The 17724-nt window shown below is 43.1% G+C and overlaps 5 protein-coding genes across 5 annotated transcripts; 4 read left to right on the top strand and 1 right to left on the bottom strand.

Annotated features, from left to right (window-relative positions):
- Window positions 1-1207: 1207 nt before the first annotated feature.
- LOC119195398 (uncharacterized) lies at window positions 1208-5369 on the top strand. The gene is made up of 2 exons (XM_062561652.1): window positions 1208-5085; window positions 5198-5369. The coding sequence occupies exons 1-2, from the start codon at window positions 1208-1210 to the stop codon at window positions 5268-5270; spliced, it is 3951 nt and encodes a 1316-aa protein (XP_062417636.1). The 3' UTR covers window positions 5271-5369.
- A 63-nt stretch (window positions 5370-5432) lies between these two features.
- LOC119225625 (olfactory receptor 13C2-like) lies at window positions 5433-6586 on the top strand. The gene has a single exon (XM_037483661.2). The coding sequence runs from the start codon at window positions 5433-5435 to the stop codon at window positions 6405-6407; it is 975 nt and encodes a 324-aa protein (XP_037339558.2). The 3' UTR covers window positions 6408-6586.
- A 3667-nt stretch (window positions 6587-10253) lies between these two features.
- LOC119225553 (olfactory receptor 2AT4-like) lies at window positions 10254-11225 on the top strand. The gene has a single exon (XM_037483533.2). The coding sequence runs from the start codon at window positions 10254-10256 to the stop codon at window positions 11223-11225; it is 972 nt and encodes a 323-aa protein (XP_037339430.2).
- Window positions 11226-13460: 2235 nt separating this feature from the next.
- On the top strand, window positions 13461-14470 carry LOC119214522 (olfactory receptor 2AT4-like). Its single transcript, XM_037466334.2, has one exon. It carries the CDS (start codon window positions 13482-13484, stop codon window positions 14448-14450), a length of 969 nt encoding a protein of 322 aa, XP_037322231.2. The 5' UTR covers window positions 13461-13481; the 3' UTR covers window positions 14451-14470.
- A 178-nt stretch (window positions 14471-14648) lies between these two features.
- Window positions 14649-17720, bottom strand: LOC134127042 (protocadherin Fat 4-like). The gene is made up of 6 exons (XM_062561643.1): window positions 17654-17720; window positions 17372-17548; window positions 17140-17267; window positions 16829-17046; window positions 16480-16738; window positions 14649-16301 (listed from the first exon to the last, which is right to left on the bottom strand). Exons 4-6 carry the CDS (start codon window positions 17042-17044, stop codon window positions 15082-15084), a joined length of 1695 nt encoding a protein of 564 aa, XP_062417627.1. The 5' UTR covers window positions 17045-17046; window positions 17140-17267; window positions 17372-17548; window positions 17654-17720; the 3' UTR covers window positions 14649-15081.
- Between the last annotated feature and the right edge of the window lie 4 nt (window positions 17721-17724).

The raw sequence follows: 17724 nt of genomic DNA on the forward strand, positions 1-17724 counted from the left end.
TTTAAGGAGCTGAGTTAGCAACCGACTCGGCAGAATATGCTGCCAAACTGTTTGAGACAGGTAAGCTTGAAAGAATGAGTGCTAGAAATTGATATTGATTTGAATGTGATACAGTTAACTGGTTAATGAAGAAAGAATTATACTTTACCTAACTAATGATACATAATTGATATTGCTAAACTGGACTAGTGTTTAATGTTTGAGATGATGTTGTGGCAAACCAGGGGGAGGAACAAAGCACTTGGGGCGGAGCCCCAAGCTCCGGTTGGGGGAGGTGATAAGGGGGATTTATTATCCTGTGCAGGTGCTCCAGCCACTGGGAACGTGGCACTGGTCACACCTGCGGCCTATCTGGTAATCAGAGCAGACCCTAGATAAGGAGAGGAGAAGAGACCGGACGGGAGCAGACGTCGGAGAGGAGGTAACCCCCAGGACTCACTGCTCTACTCTACTCTGCTCCTAACAGGACAAGGAAGCGGGCGCCACGTAGGAGGAGACGCCACATATTTCAGTTTGGAAGCCGGTTGGAAGAGCCGTAGTTTTTGACCTTTTTGGACCCTTTTTGTTTGCATTTGCTGTCTGAGTTTCTTATTTTACGCCCGAATCTGGCCTCACTCCCCCTGGGTTACCACATTTTGGTGGAGAATGCGGGCATGACGGTCTGTCGCTAAAGATTCAGGCTAAAATAGGTACTCCGAGAGAGACAAGGAGAACCATGGAGAATGCACTGACACAGCTCATCCAGACCCAAACCCAGCAGGCCCAGAGTCTTCAAGCCTTACAGGACGCCATCACTACTCTTGGACAGCATCTGGTAAAGCCAGAGAGGCCTACGGAACCCAGTAAAGTTCTCACCAAGCAGACCGGTGAGGATGACATTGAGGCCTACTTAGAGGTTTTTGAAAGGACTGCAGAGAGGGAACGCTGGCCTAGAGCACAATGGGCAGGAATTCTAGCCCCTTTTTTAATTGGCGAAGCTCAAAAAGCCTGCCGGGACCTTTCCCCCGCTGACGTAAACCAGTATGGGGCATTGAAAGCTGCGATTTTGGCCCATTATGGACACAACCTGCAGACGAGGGCCCAACAGTTCCACGCCTGGGAGTATGACGCTACTGCCCCAGTGCGGCCGCAAATTGCAACGCTGATGCGATTGACACGCAGTTGGTTAACCTCGGGGGAGGGGCCTCCAGCGATTGACAGAGTTGCCATGGATCGCTGTATCAGAGCTTTACCCGGGGGTGCCAAACGACACGCTTCTCAAAGCTGCCCAGAGACAGTAGATGCCCTAGTGACGCTGTTGGAGAATCACCAGGTCACGGTACAGTTGATGCAAAGCAGTAGGCCACCCAGCCAATCGGACCCCAGGAGAGACAGGCAGAGGCTGAGGAAGAGCGACACGGAGGCACTGGCCCCAAGCCCGAGGCCCCAAGGGGGTCCGCCCCAGCCATCCCTCCAGCGCCGCCCCTTTGTGAATCCGGACCGGCGAAAATGCTTTGCCTGTGGACAAGAGGGCCATATAGCGTGGAATTGTCCGGGAGAAGACATTCTGATGCCTACGGCGGGCTCCTCCGACTCCCCACGGAAGGCCGACAGCTATCTTACCACGTGCTGGGCTCATGAGGGCGCAAGGGCCCCAAAGCTGCCGGTCAGAATAGGGACCCAGGATGCTGAAGCCCTACTCGACTCCGGCAGTGCGGTCACCCTCCTACGGCCCGGGTTGACCTCTGGCCCCAGGGGACCCCCTATCCCAGTCTCCTGTGTCCACGGGGATTCACGAGAGTATCCCACGACCCACATTAAGGTCCAGACCACCAGGGGCACATTTGAGGTTGTTGCGGGCTTAGTGGAAAATCTGCCGGTACCAGTGCTGATTGGGCGGGACTGCCCGATATTCTGGCGTTTGTGGGCATGCAGGACTGCTGGCCACCGAAGAAACTGTCCCACCAAGAAACCTTGTAGGGACCAGAAAGTCAAGGTGGCACATGCCTGTGCAGCCCCATCTAGCCCAACCACGTCATCTGCAGAAGGGACAGAGGAGGAGGCCCTGGCCCCAGCGGAGGCCCCGGCCCCAGCGGAGGCCCCGGCCCCAGCGGAGGCCCCGACAAGGAGGGATCCCCGACTAACTGAAGGGTCTTCGAACGAGGCTTTTTCGGAGTTCCCACCGGCAGAAGAGGCATCTTCCACCAGGCCCGGGCAGTTTGGGACGGCCCAGTGGGAGGACCCTAACCTGGAACAAGCGCGACAGAACCTGGCTGTGGTCGAGGGAGAACCGGTGGCGGGGGTAAGTGCTAGCACCTTTCCACACTTTTCAATCAAGAATGGCCTCTTGTATAGGGTGGCAAAGCTGGAGGAACGGGTGGTGGAACAGTTGCTAGTCCCCAAGCGCTATATTAACAAAGTGTTGTACCTAGCCCACTCCCACCTGTTGGGAGCTCATTTGGGGGTGGAGAAAACCTACGACCGAGTCCGGGAGCGCTTCTACTGGCCGGGGGTGAAGAAGGCGGTCCAGGATTATTGCCAAATCTGCCCACAATGCCAGAAGACGGCGCCGAAGGTAAACTACCAGAATCCACTAATACCACTACCAATAATCGACATCCCATTCCAGAGGGTGGCCATGGATATAGTAGGCCCCTTGCCGAAGTCCAGTAGGGGGCACCGGTTTATCCTGGTTATCATGGATTATGCCACCCGGTACCCAGAGGCGGTCCCGTTACGCACCGCAAGTGCTAAAGCGGTGGCGAGAGAATTATTCCTTCTCTTTAGTAGAGTTGGGATTGCAAAGGAAGTCCTTACTGACCAGGGAACCTGTTTCATGTCTCGGGTGATGAAGGAGATGTGTAAACTGCTGAAGGTGAGCCAAATACGAACCTCTGTCTACCACCCACAGACGGACGGCCTGGTAGAACGTTTCAATAAAACCTTAAAACAAATGCTAAGGAAGGCTATTGACGTGGAGGGGAAAAACTGGGACCAACTAATCCCCTTTGTCTTGTTCTCAATCCGCGAAGTGCCCCAGGCGTCCACAGGGTTCTCACCATTTGAGCTGCTGTATGGACGGAGACCCAGGGGCATGCTGGACCTGGCCAAAGAAGCATGGGAGCAACAGCCATCAGCCCATCGCTCCGCCATAGAGTATGTCGACCAGATGCAGGACAGGATGGCTAAGGTATGGCCCCTGGTGCGGGAGCATATGCAACAAGCCCAACACGCCCAAGCCAGAATCTATAACCGTAGAGCTCAGCTACGGGAGTTCCAGCCGGGAGAGTTTGTCTTGGTCCTGATTCCAACGGTGGAATGCAAATTCCTGGCAAAGTGGCATGGACCCTATGAGGTGATCGAAAGGGTGGGGGAGGTGAATTATAAGGTAAGACAACCGGGAAGGAGGAAAATCTGCCAAATATATCACATTAATCTGTTGAAGAGATGGCACGCCCCTGACAGTGTTCCGATGGCCGCACTAACCACCGAAACCCAAGATCGTGTCCCCTCACAGGTACCTCTGGGCCCCCATCTGAGTCCGACCCACCGGCAAGACATGGTGGAACTAACTGGGCAGTTCAAAGATGTTTTTTCAGACATGCCGGGAAGGACCACGGTGATTAACCACGACATCATCACCGAACCTGGGAAAAAGGTGAGGCTCCGACCCTACCGCATACCAGAGGCAAAAAGGGAGACCATCAAAGAAGAGGTGAGAAGGATGTTGGAGATGGGCGTTATTGAGGAGTCACACAGTGCATGGTCCAGCCCGATTGTGTTGACTCCAAAACCCGACGGCAGCGAGAGATTCTGCAATGATTTTAGAAAATTGAACGAAATCTCAAAATTTGACGCTTACCCCATGCCGAGGGTTGATGAGTTAATAGAGCGATTAGGCCCAGCCCGGTTTGTGTCCACGCTCGACCTCACTAAAGGTTACTGGCAGGTTCCCCTCACAGAAACCGCCAAAGAGAAGACAGCGTTTGCTACCCCAGAAGGCCTGTACCACTATAGAGTCCTGCCCTTCGGAGTCCACGGAGCGCCAGCTACGTTCCAAAGAATGATGGACCAGGTGCTCCGACCTCATCGGGAGTATGCAGCGGCCTACCTAGATGATGTGGTCATACACAGCCCCGACTGGACCACCCATGTAGGCCACCTGAAAGCTGTCCTGGGAAGCCTACGGAGAGCTGGCCTGACCGCCAACCCAAAAAAGTGCCACCTTGGCCTGGAGGAGGCGGAATACCTCGGCTACACCATTGGGAGAGGCAGTGTGAGACCCCAATCCCGGAAAGTGGAGGCCATTGCCACCTGGCCTAAGCCAGCCACGAAGCGGCAAGTAAAAACGTTCCTCGGCCTGGTCGGCTATTATCAGTGCTTTATACCCCACTTTGCTACTATTGCAGCCCCTTTACACGAGATGACGAAAAACAGCCACCCACACCAGGTCCTCTGGAGCACCGAAGCTGAGGCAGCCTTTACAACCCTTCGGAGGGCCCTGTGCACCGAGCCAATTTTAAGCACCCCTAATTTTGAGGACACGTTCATCGTCCATACAGATGCCTCTGGATCAGGGCTTGGAGCCGTGCTGTCCCAGGTCAGAGGAGGAGAAGAACACCCAGTGACCTATATCAGCCGTAAGTTGCTAAAGCATGAGATCAATTATTCAACGTTGGAGAAAGAATGTTTGGCAATAAAATGGGCCCTGACAAAGCTGCGGTATTACCTCCTGGGCAGAAAATTCACCCTGGTAACGGATCACGCACCACTGAGATGGATGTCTACAGCCAAAGACACTAATGCACGAGTTACACGGTGGTTCCTCGAACTGCAAAACTTTAATTTTTCTGTTGAGCACAGGTCGGGAAAAGCACATGGAAACGCAGACGCCTTGTCCAGGAGGGAAGAATGCTATCTCGTTGACGCTCCTAGCCCCAACCTGGAGCTGGTGGAGGGGGTGTGTGGCAAACCAGGGGGAGGAACAAAGCACTTGGGGCGGAGCCCCAAGCTCCGGTTGGGGGAGGTGATAAGGGGGATTTATTATCCTGTGCAGGTGCTCCAGCCACTGGGAACGTGGCACTGGTCACACCTGCGGCCTATCTGGTAATCAGAGCAGACCCTAGATAAGGAGAGGAGAAGAGACCGGACGGGAGCAGACGTCGGAGAGGAGGTAACCCCCAGGACTCACCGCTCTACTCTACTCTGCTCCTAACAGGACAAGGAAGCGGGCGCCACGTAGGAGGAGACGCCACATATTTCAGTTTGGAAGCCGGTTGGAAGAGCCGTAGTTTTTGACCTTTGTTATTAAAAGGACCCTTTTTGTTTGCATTTGCTGTCTGAGTTTCTTATTTTACGCCCGAATCTGGCCTCACTCCCCCTGGGTTACCACAATGTTTAATTGTTGACTCATAGCCCTCATGTTTCCTTTTCAATGAAATTTCAGCTTCATAATGCCAGACTTAAATCACAGCACCGTGACTGAATTCATCCTTACTGGATTCCCTGGACTTCATCCAGAGTACCAAGGCCTTGTTTCAGCAATATTGTTCTTAGTTTATGTCTTAACTTTAACAGGCAATGTTACAATTATTTTTTTATTTGCAACCAACCGTAGTCTCCATAAGCCAATGTATTATATCATTCTAAATCTGTGTACATGTGACATCCTTTTTAGCACAACCACCTTACCTAAGATTATCAGTAAGTATTGGTTTAATTCAGGAACCATTTCATTCAATGCTTGCTTTGTCCAAATGTACTTTGTTCACTATCTTGGAACAGTGAGTTCCTTTATTCTCTTCCTGATGGCTTTAGATAGGTATGTGGCGATTTGCCATCCTCTCAGCTATCCCATTGTTCTAAAAAACTCCACAATTTTAATTCTCAGTATTACAGCATGGGTTCTATCCCAGCCAACTAATTTAATGATAACTATTAGGGCATACCCTCTCCCGTACTGTGCCTCAAACATCATCAACCACTGCTACTGTGATCATATTGGCATAACAATCCTGGCGTGCACTGACAGAGCCCCTTATGGGTTTCTTGCTTTTGTGTCTGCAATGGTTGTTTTACTAGGACCTCTGGCCTTTATAATCTTCTCCTATTGCTCTATAATTGTAGCAATACTGTCGATAGCAAATATAAAATGTCGTAAAAAAACTCTGTCCACTTGCAGTACTCAGCTGATTATAATCTCACTCTTTTATTTACCAAGATGTTTTGTGTATTTAGCAAGCAATGTTGGCATTCGATTCAGTGCTGATATGAGAATAGTAATAATCATGCTGTATAGCCTTTCCCCCCCAATGATTAACCCACTTATTTATTGCTTAAGAGCTAAAGACATGAGAGAATGCTTGAGGAAGCAATTTAATAGACGCATCATTCCACAAAAGACACAAGTTTCATCCATTAACTTTTAAACCAATAGCATTTTTATCAATTAACAACTGATTGAGCGATACATTTTTAATAATGCCTATTTAGCCTTTTCTATTTGGGCCGACTAGAATGTTTCATGTAAAAACAAAAACGGCTGCCTGGATGTTGAGGTGGTAGTAGTTTGTAGTATTTATACTAACATTTACCTTCTCCCTCTTAACAGAAATATTGTCTTTTGTAATGCCCAGCATAGAAATGTACTTTTTTTGTTTCCAGGTACACCCACAAAAGATAAATACTGTAGGTAAAATAAATACTGCTGATCAAGTTTTTGTTCTACTAGTCTATGGTTGTTATAGTCTTTTTGTATTCACTTAAGTCCATTTTTGGAACTAGCATTTTGACCGCGGATGTTTGAACACTATATTATTCCAATATTAAATCAGTATTACTATAATTGTTACATTGGTAGCAACATATGTACAAATGTGTTGTTTGGCTAACGTAACATCCTTGACTAATTCAACCCTCATAATCAATTATTATTATTGACCAAAGTATTTATTAGTTCAAAATTAATACATGATGATCAACATTGTCCACCTTCAGGGGGGTATTGCACAAAAGTAGAATAAAGAAATCGGGGCTAAGTGATAAAGCTCCGCTTGACTTAGTGTGACCTGCTCATCGCGGCTTAATCGGTTGCACGTTTGCTGAGTCGCGCTGAGAAGGAGGCGCCAAGTCGATCCAGGTGTGCATCTCGGATAAGTGCACGTCCACGGCTTTCTTAAGTAGACCACGATATCGATCACAGATTTACTGATGCAGAATTGGAGAATACGCCGCGCGCAGCACATTTCTCACCCGCTGAGCAGCAACTGATAATGAAATGGATGAGGAAGTGAAGCATATCATACGGAAAAAAGGGAATACGGCAGCTGGAACTAAACCAAGAGAAAAAGCAGACAATCGCGGACCGACTGAATGCGGAAGGATTTAGAAATATCTCCTTACTAGGAAAGTTGTACACTCTGTTTTAATTGCTTTAATATGATTGTTTCAAAACTGAGCAGAGGGAATTAAACCTCCTCTAGAAATGTTTCCAAAAAACGAAGCTTAATTTTAAACCCTTATCCACAATGCGAGGATAAGTTTTACACAAATCTCTATGCTGTGTCTAATTCTAAATATCTTTCTACAATTAATGTTCATACCGAACAAACATGACTGGACAGCAAAGATCCTGGCAACAAGTTAAGATAAAATATAAAAGCATTTTGCAGGCTGGTAAGTGCCTTAACAGAGGATGTTGCATGTGTACAGACTATGGAAATCCTCTTTGGTATAACACATTCTTCTGTGGCCAGGGAAGGTAATGAAGATGTGTGCCAAGCACACACTTCGGACGGTACGGCAAATAGTGCATTTATTTACAGTTTCGACATCTCCCACGGCATATAAAACATGCCGCTTGCAGAAAAGCGCAGTGCCACACAGACCATCTGTGGGATGGTGAGAGCAGGCTTCATGCTGTGCGGTGCTGAATTTTGGGACCCAGTAGTCTGCACAAATAACAGATTCCATCTCCAGAAAATCTATACCTCTCATGCAGGTACTCGTCGGGAACAGCTAAAGGGTCTGATCTGTCCCCAAACACCCTCTGATGTCTGAAAGCACGTCTTAATATCAGCGCTTCTTCATCCAACACATGGTTCGCAAGTGGACATCATGGTGCAGGAGGAAACACCGGTGAATGGACTGTATAAATCGCCCTCATCACAATTTAGTCAGTTTACAATTGTTCACTTCCCACTGCGCAGTTTCACCCACCAGCGCCCCCTCCCCCCTAACCCCGCCCCGTCGGTTGGTCAGTCTGGAACGACTATACCCCCCCGGTGGTATTTCTATGTGATTATAATCCGTCGGACCTTCTTACGGTCCGCAAAATATTGTGAAAACGGTCCGTGAGGTAAAAGTTTCGGACCACCGATCTAAACATCTGCAAAAGTAGAGTTTAAAACCAAACTTAGCCTGGTCTAGAGCAGGCTAGCTTCAAAGAATGAATTGCCATGGTTACCTGGCCGGGTTTAATTCAACCTGCTTTCACGCAACCAAGTCGGAGCTAAATTCCTCCAGGATAACCTGGATAGCCCGACTTAATCCCTTATCCGGGTTTCGTGCAATAAATAGCCCTCTGGAATCAGGAATCAGGAAACATTTATTGCCAATGTATGTTAGACATACATGGAATTTCACTTGGCGGTTGGTGCATGACGGAAGACAGTACGATAAAGACAATGTACTGCAGCAATAAGAAAATAAATAAAATAAAAGTATAATAAAATATATGCTATGGGTTAGTACGCTAAAGCCACAGCTAACGGTTAGTAAGTTATACATGCTAACACATACATTTATTGGGCAAATTTGTGTTTTTCTTTAAACTGACAAAAAGAAAACGTTATTTGTGCTTAACTGGTATTTTAAATAGCATACTGAGAATTTTTTTCGATAAATTTATATGTACATCTCTGGAAGATGGAAATATGTACATCTCTGGAAAATTGCCCAAGCATTCTCCCGTTGACTCTCATGTTAAAACCTTTTTCCGAAAATCGAGCCTTCAATGCATTTTCAATGAGGATTTGGGGCTCGCACTTACGCGCTTGCGTCATACATAACGGAGCAAAGAGAGCGAGGGGGATGGGGATATTTTCGATCAAGTAGCTACTTATAATCACATTCTGTTAACTTGTTAGAATGTTAACTTGTGTATAATTCCCAATTTCTATTGATGTATTTGCACTTAATCTTGCTAAATTCTACAAGGCAAATAAATTAAGTAAAAACTTTTTCCTTGGCCCCATTTGCCTTTGTAAGAAAATGTTCTATTTTGTTTTTATTATTTTGTTAGAATGCACCAGAGTGCTTCGTTTGTGTGTGAAAAAAAAAAATCTCTAAATTGCTGCTCTCAACCAATCAGAACGCTGGATTTCATCCACCCGTATTGTAATAACCGGAGGTAAACGTTGTCCAACAATTTAGGCTATTGGACTCAATAACCAACAAGCTATTGAATGTCATGCTGATCCTCAGGGTAGGTAACATTATGATGTAAATCAATCCACCAACATTAATCCCATGTTGTATGCTGAGAGAGCACCATTAAACACTGGGGATATAAACACTCCCTCCTCACTAATACTTCAGGTACACAGTTGGGGTTTGTTAAAGTGCAATTGTTTACTCCTGTGGGACATATGTTGCATCAGCATTATTAAATTAATGTTTTTCTAAAGAACCATAATGACATGTGAAATGATAGGATTGTTAATTGTTATGCATAGCATGTACAGTATGTTGCGCATAAGGAACAGTTGAATATTAATAATTAGTGAGAACAAAAATTTTAGCAAAGTGATAGCTAAAGAAAATTTACAGATGGGTATCGTACCTAATTGATTCTAACACTTTAGATTTAGCAGGTGCAGACTATATACTCTTAACTTTAAAGAGATCCAACAGTTTCGACAATGAGCGACAGGAGAGTTAGTGATCTACAGAGAATACATGGAGGTGGATATGGACCTTCATCACAAGTCACGCTTCCCAAAGTGTTTTAAGGAGCTGAGTTAGCAACCGACTCGGCAGAATATGCTGCCAAACGGTTTGAGATAGGTAAGCTTGAAAGAATGAGTGCTAGAAATTGATATTGATTTGAATGTGATACACTTAACTGGTTCATGAAGACAGAATTATACTTTACGTAACTAATGATAAATAATGGATATTGCTAGACTAGACTAGTGTTTAATGTTTAAGGAATGATGTTTAATTGTTGACTCATAGCCCTCATGTTTTCATTTCAGTGAAATTTCAGCTTCATAATGCCAGACTTAAATCACAGCACCGTGACTGAATTCATCCTTACTGGATTCCCTGGACTTCATCCAGAGTACCAAGGCCTTGTTTCAGCAATATTGTTCTTAGTTTATGTCTTAACCTTAGTAGGCAATGTTACAATTCTTTTTTTATTTGCAACCAACCATAGTCTCCATAAGCCAATGTATTATATCATTCTAAATCTGTGTACATGTGACATCCTTTTTAGCACAACCACCTTACCTAAGATTATCAGTAAGTATTGGTTTAATTCAGGAACCATTTCATTCAATGCTTGCTTTGTCCAAATGTACTTTGTTCACTATCTTGGAACAATGAATTCTATTATTCTCTTCCTGATGGCTTTAGATAGGTATGTGGCGATCTGCCATCCGCTTAGCTATTCCATTGTTCTAAAAAACTCCACAATCCAAATTCTCAGTATTACAGGATGGATTATTGCTAAAGCAGCCCCTTTAATGTTAGTGATTAGAGCATACCCTCTCCCATACTGTGCCTCAAACATCATTAACCACTGCTTCTGTGATCATATTGGCATAACAACCCTGGCATGCACTGACAGAGCCCTTTATGGATTTCCTGCTTTTGTGTTTGCAATGGTTGTTTTACTAGGCTCTCTGGCATGTGTAATGTTCTCCTATTGCTCTATAATTGTAGCAGTACTGAAGATAGCAAATGTACAAGGTCGTATTAAAACTCTGTCCACTTGCAGTACTCAGCTGATTATAATCTCACTGTATTATTTACCAAGATGTTTTGTGTATTTAGCAAGCAATGTTGGCATTCAATTCAGTGCTGATATGAGAATAGTAATAATCATGCTGTATAGTCTTTTCCCCCCAATGATTAACCCACTTATTTATTGCTTAAGAGCTAAAGACATGAGAGAAAGCTTGTGGAAGCAATTTAGTAGACTCATCATTTCACAAAAGACACAAGTTTCATCAACTAACTGATGAGCCGATGCATTTATCAATGTTCTTCTGCCTATTTAGCCGACCGACTGTTTCATTACAAAACAAAAACTGCATTCTAGATGTTGAGGTAGTAGTAGTTAGTAGTAGTTATACTACCATTTAACCTACTCCCTCCTAACAGAAACGTTTTTTGTAACATCCAGCACAAAAATGTACTTATCTTCTATTCCAGGTACCACCAGTAAATTAAATGCTGATCAAGTTTCTGTTCTACTATTTTATGGTTGTCAGTCTTTTTTTGTATTCACTTAAGTCATTTTTTTAGAGCAAGCAGTTTGACTGTGGATGTATGAACAAACCATTTTCACAAAAAGTTTAATCTAGCGTCTGATTAACCCAGTTTAGCCTTCTCTCTTTGGAAAGACTGGAAAGTGGCATACAGAACCCTGATTGGGGGAAAATTCAAATGTATAGCTGTCAAAAATTTAACCCTGTAATTTTGACAGACTGCTTGAAATGGTTTTGACATTTGTCAAAGAAAATAAAGATTTAAATATATTTTAAATTATATTTTCAGTGACCCTGACAATTTCACGTCAGACCTACACTTTCTATTGGATCTAGCAATGCCTCACGCATATTTTCCGTTCATGCAGTTGTTAAAAAATACAACAACATCTGCCTGGAAAAGGGAGTGTAGTACTCATACTACTACTTAACTGCTCCCTCTTAAGACATCTACTAACATTTTTCAGTGATCTCCATTTGAGATTATAGTTATTTTTCCTCCAGGAACACACAGAAAAAATATATACTTTAAAACTGGCCAAATATTTGTTATCAAGTGCATATTCTACTATTCTATGAAGGTCAATGGTTCAAATTCAAGAAACTTCAAGTTACATTTGAAGCAATTCAATTTGTATAAAGTATATACTGTTTCATATTTTAATATTGATAGCTATACATAAACATGTACTGTCAGTAAATGAAGACCAATAAAATAGATTCTCTGATTCCATAAAAAAATGTCAGTGAGTTCATGATGGTGGCGATGGTGGTGCATGGAGTAGTGCAGTGCGCTGGGGGCCGCAAGGTTAGTAGTTCAAATCCCGGCTGCCCCATGTGTCATGTCGAAGTGTCCCTGAGCAAGACGCCTAACCTCTAATTGCTCCCCAAGCAAAATGTGATGCGTGGGTTATAATGCAAAGTAAGTCGCTTTGGATAAAAGCGTCAACTAAATAACATGTAATGTAAAGTAATGATTTTGTAAATATAGTTTTCGTCAACATTTTGAAGGAAGTGAGAACAGGAAATGAGAAAGCCAACAAGAGCCTGAGGGCATCTGGTGGGCAGTAAAGGAATTGCTTTTGTAGTAATGTGGCTGAAGAGTTGGGCAAACTTAACAGCAAAACATATTGATAATGCTGTACAGTCTTTATCCTTGTGATGTTAATCATATATTGCTTCAACAATATTTTGATTAAACGCTGAAAAATCATAGGATTGATGTAAAACGCTAAGTGATGCAATATCCAAATGGCCGCATTACATGTATTCCATATAGACCTGGACAAAGTTCTGCAGTAAAAATACATTTAAGAAAGTTACATAGATGATCTATGTAATAGTACAATACAAATGTTCAAAAAAAGACCCCAAACTTCCCTTTCCCGGGCGACATCTACCAGCTCTAAGTAGAGGGTTGTCAAGGCGTTCTAAGTTTTAATCATCTAGTAATTATATTTTATTATTAACATATTTCAAATGCAAGTAATATTTGATGTCAATTTAATGTCAAAAGTGAAGTATACTTACTATTACTATACACTAAAAATGTATATAAAACATTGTAATTTATTGATATAGTTCTTCTTTCTTTCTTTTTTCTTAATACCCCACGCTTTTAAAGTGTCCTAATTAGATGTTTTGTGTTCCTCAGTTGAAAATGCAAAACAATTAAGTAACACATGGCTCTGTGAAAAACATGATGCTCCCTTGAGGATATGTCAGATCAAACTGGTTAAATGGCTCATATGACCTGGCATCCAGTCATTGTATTTGTTCCTGACTGCTATCTCCAAAATTCAGACAGGAGAACATCAGAGTCATTTAGATTACACTTACAGCAAAAAGTGATTTTCAGATATAGACAATCATTTTTGGAAAAGTCTGGTCTTGGATATCTCTTTTTATTGATAGTGGATGCATTGAATATTGTACAGGTCTTATCAGTTCACTTATATTTACAGTCTTTGTGTCTTGTTTCTGGATTCTTATTGTAAACTTAAAATTATGAACTCTAATTTAACAGTGATGAAAAGCTTCTTCCTCCTTGGATTCCCTGGCCTTTCTCCAAAGTATTACAGACCTGTGTCAGCTCTGCTCTTTTTTTTCTATCTAGCTATTGCAGTAGGAAATATTTTCATTTTAACATTTGTTGTGTGTGAAAAGTCGCTGCAAAAACCAACATATCTGCTCTTTTGTCACCTAGCATTGAATGATTTAACATTTGGCACTTTGACTCTCCCGAAGATCATTTCAAAATATTGGTTTGGTGATGGATTTATTTCATTTCATGGGTGCTTTACACAGATGTTCGTTGTTCATTATTTAGGATCAGTAACTTCTTTCATGTTGTTGGCAATGGCTCTTGATCGTTTTATCGCAATATGTTTTCCGCTGCGTTATCCTGTCCTAGTCACAAACAACACCATAACTGTGCTCTGTGGGTTTGCTTGGTTCATTCCTCTGCCTCTGATGTTGACCATTGTACTGCATACCCTCACTTTACCTTTCTGTAAATCAAATGTCATTGCTCAGTGCTACTGTGACCACATTTCTATAACAAGCCAGGCATGTGGGGAGAATATTAATATTGTACTGGTCACTGCTCTGTGCATTGCCATGTTGTGTCTTTTGGTTCCGCTTGCATTCATCTTGTTTTCTTACATCTTTATCTGTGTGGTTATTTTGAAAATGTCCAATGCTACCGGACGCATGAGAACCTTTTCAACTTGTACCTCACAAATATTCATTACATGCCTCTTTTATCTTCCCAGGTGTTTTGTTTATGTCTCTAATACAGTTGGATTTTCTTTTAGTTTAGATGTGCGTATTTTAATAGTATTGTTGTACAGTCTTCTCCCTGCTGCTGTTAATCCCATCATATATTGTTTCAGAACTCAATATATCAAACAGCATTTGATAAAGAAGATTAAAACATCCAGGTTTGGAATACAGTTAAATCTGTCCTTCTTATAACAGACTAGTACCTTGGTCATCCAGTCTAAAATGTTGGCTTAATTTGCAAGAAATGTGACAGTTGAAACATGACATTTTAGTTTGATATGATATGTGAATCATAGAATTGTTTTCATGGATGTTTATTGAATGTAAAATCTGTAATTAAGATGATAACGATATCTAAATGGAACTCACCAGGAATATTAGACGTAAATTCTTTAGAAAAACTGAATTGTACACAGACATGGGATAAAATGAGTAAATCTAAATAAAGAGTAGATGGTACATTTCCTGCCTTCTCAGTACTTAGTCTTTTACTTTTACCAAATTTCAGAGGCATAATAGTTAGTGTGATATTTACATTAAACGTGGTTGTCTCGATATGTGTTTTAGAAAATATAATGCATCATCACCAGAAACATCTTCTAACTATTCTAAAGATGTAAAAATAACCATGAAAACATGAAAAGAGTTTCAGGTTATGTAAAACATCTGTTACTACCCGGTGAATGCTAAAACTAAAACATGATTTAGATGCCATTAACAATTTTACGTGAGTTGTGATACATCAAAATCGTTCCAACAAAATAAATAATGTCTAAATAATAACAATATTTTCACAGAGCACTTTCACGACACCAAACGACCATCAAATAATCTCCTCTATGTAACTTTCATTGCTATGAAAAGCGTCAGTGGGTAGACATGCTATGTCCTCAAATACAGGAGTATAGCTGCTGTAAGGTAGATGCATATTTAAAATGTTTCCCCATTGCTCAAACATATTGGAGCAGGCACTCTCCTCTTTATGCTGATCTGCAGCAGAATGACAATTGTGTCTGAAGCAGCAAGCTGACAGGGATGACTGGCCGTGTGTAGATTTCCTGGCCCTGATAAAAGAAAACTGTCCCGACTCCGAGCGGGAGGATGTGCTGTCTGTTCCGCCGCCCGATGAAGCCCCGACCGCCGTGGTGCCCACGGCAGGTTCAGACGTTAAGGGTGCTTGAGGTGATGTCTTCTCCCAAGTAGTGTTCAGTTTACAAATTTCTTCAAAAGTGAGGCATTGTGCAGGTTCAAAGTACTCTGGGTGTGGGAACTTCTCTTTATCCTCAGACCGTGACTGTTGGGCGCGCTCCTCGTTGGAGCGATCTTTCTTAAATCCTGCTAACAGCATCCTCGAATCTCCCCACCGTTCAGGATCAGCTTTCTCACACTTTGTGTCGGGCAGGCGGTCTGAGCGGAGTGCACTACAGCTGATTTCATAGTACTCCAGGTCACTGTTTGGCCCCGGCTGAACACTTGGTGGACTGGCATCACCGTAAAACTCCACGCATGACCTCTGCTGGTCACCACCCGGTGGGTCATGTTGTTTCTCTTTTTTCGCACGCGTCGTCGTATCAGTGAGCGTTCCGCTGTCATCAAAGCGAAACGCCACATTGTCTGTCCCTTGCTGGGATTTCATTGTTGAGCTATCACTCTGACGCTCTGCATTCTCGCACCTCCTTCTGTAAAGGGCAACACACAATCCTATAATCGCCAAGACTGAGATGAGAGGAAGAATCAGAGCTACGAGCCACAGAGACAGACCGCCCTGTATCTCGGAGCATTCATTGCGGCAGATGTCGCAGCCCTGGTCAGAAACGTTATGTAAACAGATGCACGCAATCCGCTGGTTTTGACAATCTGGGGAGAGACGACGCCTCCTGGTCCTGTCGTCCTCAGGACAGGGCCAGGGGAGGCAGACAGCCGGAGAACTGCAGCTCGACTGGACAAGGGTGGAGCTCGGCGAGACGTCCATCACCACACTCTGTCCACTGATGGGCAGAGTGTATCCGCTGACGTTGAAGTACTGCACACAACCATTGAACCCTGATAAAAAGATTGAATGGTTTATTCGTTGTTACATCTCAGTGTAGATATAAAGGTTGTATGTGTGTAGCGCGCTTGGTGTTTGCCAATGTAAATAATTCTGCTCTGACTGGCTTTTTAAAAATGTACAATACTCCCACATGAACATTTTAAATGACTATGTAAAGTGTTTACTTACCTAACTCTTGGAGGTTTGAATCACCTGTCCGACCTGCACCAAAAATAATCTTTTCCAAACCAACAGGAGTGAGATCCATACTGCTGTCGCTGACATTCAAGACGGATTTACCATCCAGAAGCAGAAATGTGTGCTGTTCATTGCTGAATAAAGAGAGGACATGCCAAATACCATTGGCCACAGGGGGGTCCGCAGTGAGTTCTATCAGGTGCCCCGCCAGTGTGTCTTTGGAAATGTACACAAGCTTTCTGTCTTTTATCTGGAGCGGCGAGAAAAAAGCAAACAATTTCACTGATCAAAGATAAATCAAAGAAGAGTGAATATCTCTTTAATTGCGCTCTATACGTACTTTCAGCGTGGTGTATCCTGTCTCTCCAACAAGAAATATTAGCACTCCATCATCTTGGGTTTTGAACTTGATCTTAATCCCACTTTGGTCTCTGGTGTTTCCCTCTTTTTTATCATCCAGAAATTCTTTTAGCAGGTAATCTCTCTTGAATCGCTCCTTGATGACATACTCAATGTATTCATTCCCACCAAATCGCAAAACAAGCTCCTCTAACATTTCTATTTGAAAAGACCGAACAATAAAAAGAGTATTATGACATGTAAACAAAAGTCAAACAAAAATGTGTCCTATTTATTAAAAGGTATGTTCACCTTCAGCACAGTTGTTTCCAGTAAAAGGGCTTTTGCACTCACAAAGATAGTCAGACCAAAGGTCATGGCACAAGCCTCTGTTCCTACATGGGTTGCTATGACATGGTGACGGTGATGTCCGAGGACACCTTTGTTGAACAAAAATGACATACAATAAAAACATTTTAAATGATAAAACTCCAATGTGTATTCATATAGTAAGAAATGTAATTGTAGTATAGTAAGTGCTTACCTATCAAGGATGTTATATGAGGCCAGGGCCTCTAAAGGTCTCAGAAGGATGCCATTCACATAAATGTTACGAATACATCCAACAAAGTCATGAGTTTTTATCTGAGCAGGAAGCTTTAAAATAGATTCAAAAGTCCTTATTCCTCCGAATGTCACATTACGGCCAACATCTAGTGTTCTGAATGTAGATAAAGAAAGAGAGAGGTTATAAAAAAGATTTTTAAAAAGTCAGAAAATGAAATTATGAAATTTGCGTCAGTGGAGATTATTTTTTCACTGCTACCTCTTTAAACTACTGCCATCACTCCGTGAAAAACAAAATCCACTGTTCTTAATATGTGTGCAGTTGTCAAC

The sequence above is a fragment of the Pungitius pungitius genome, chromosome 3, assembly GCF_949316345.1.
Source record: "Pungitius pungitius chromosome 3, fPunPun2.1, whole genome shotgun sequence".
Classification (NCBI taxonomy): domain Eukaryota; kingdom Metazoa; phylum Chordata; class Actinopteri; order Perciformes; family Gasterosteidae; genus Pungitius; species Pungitius pungitius.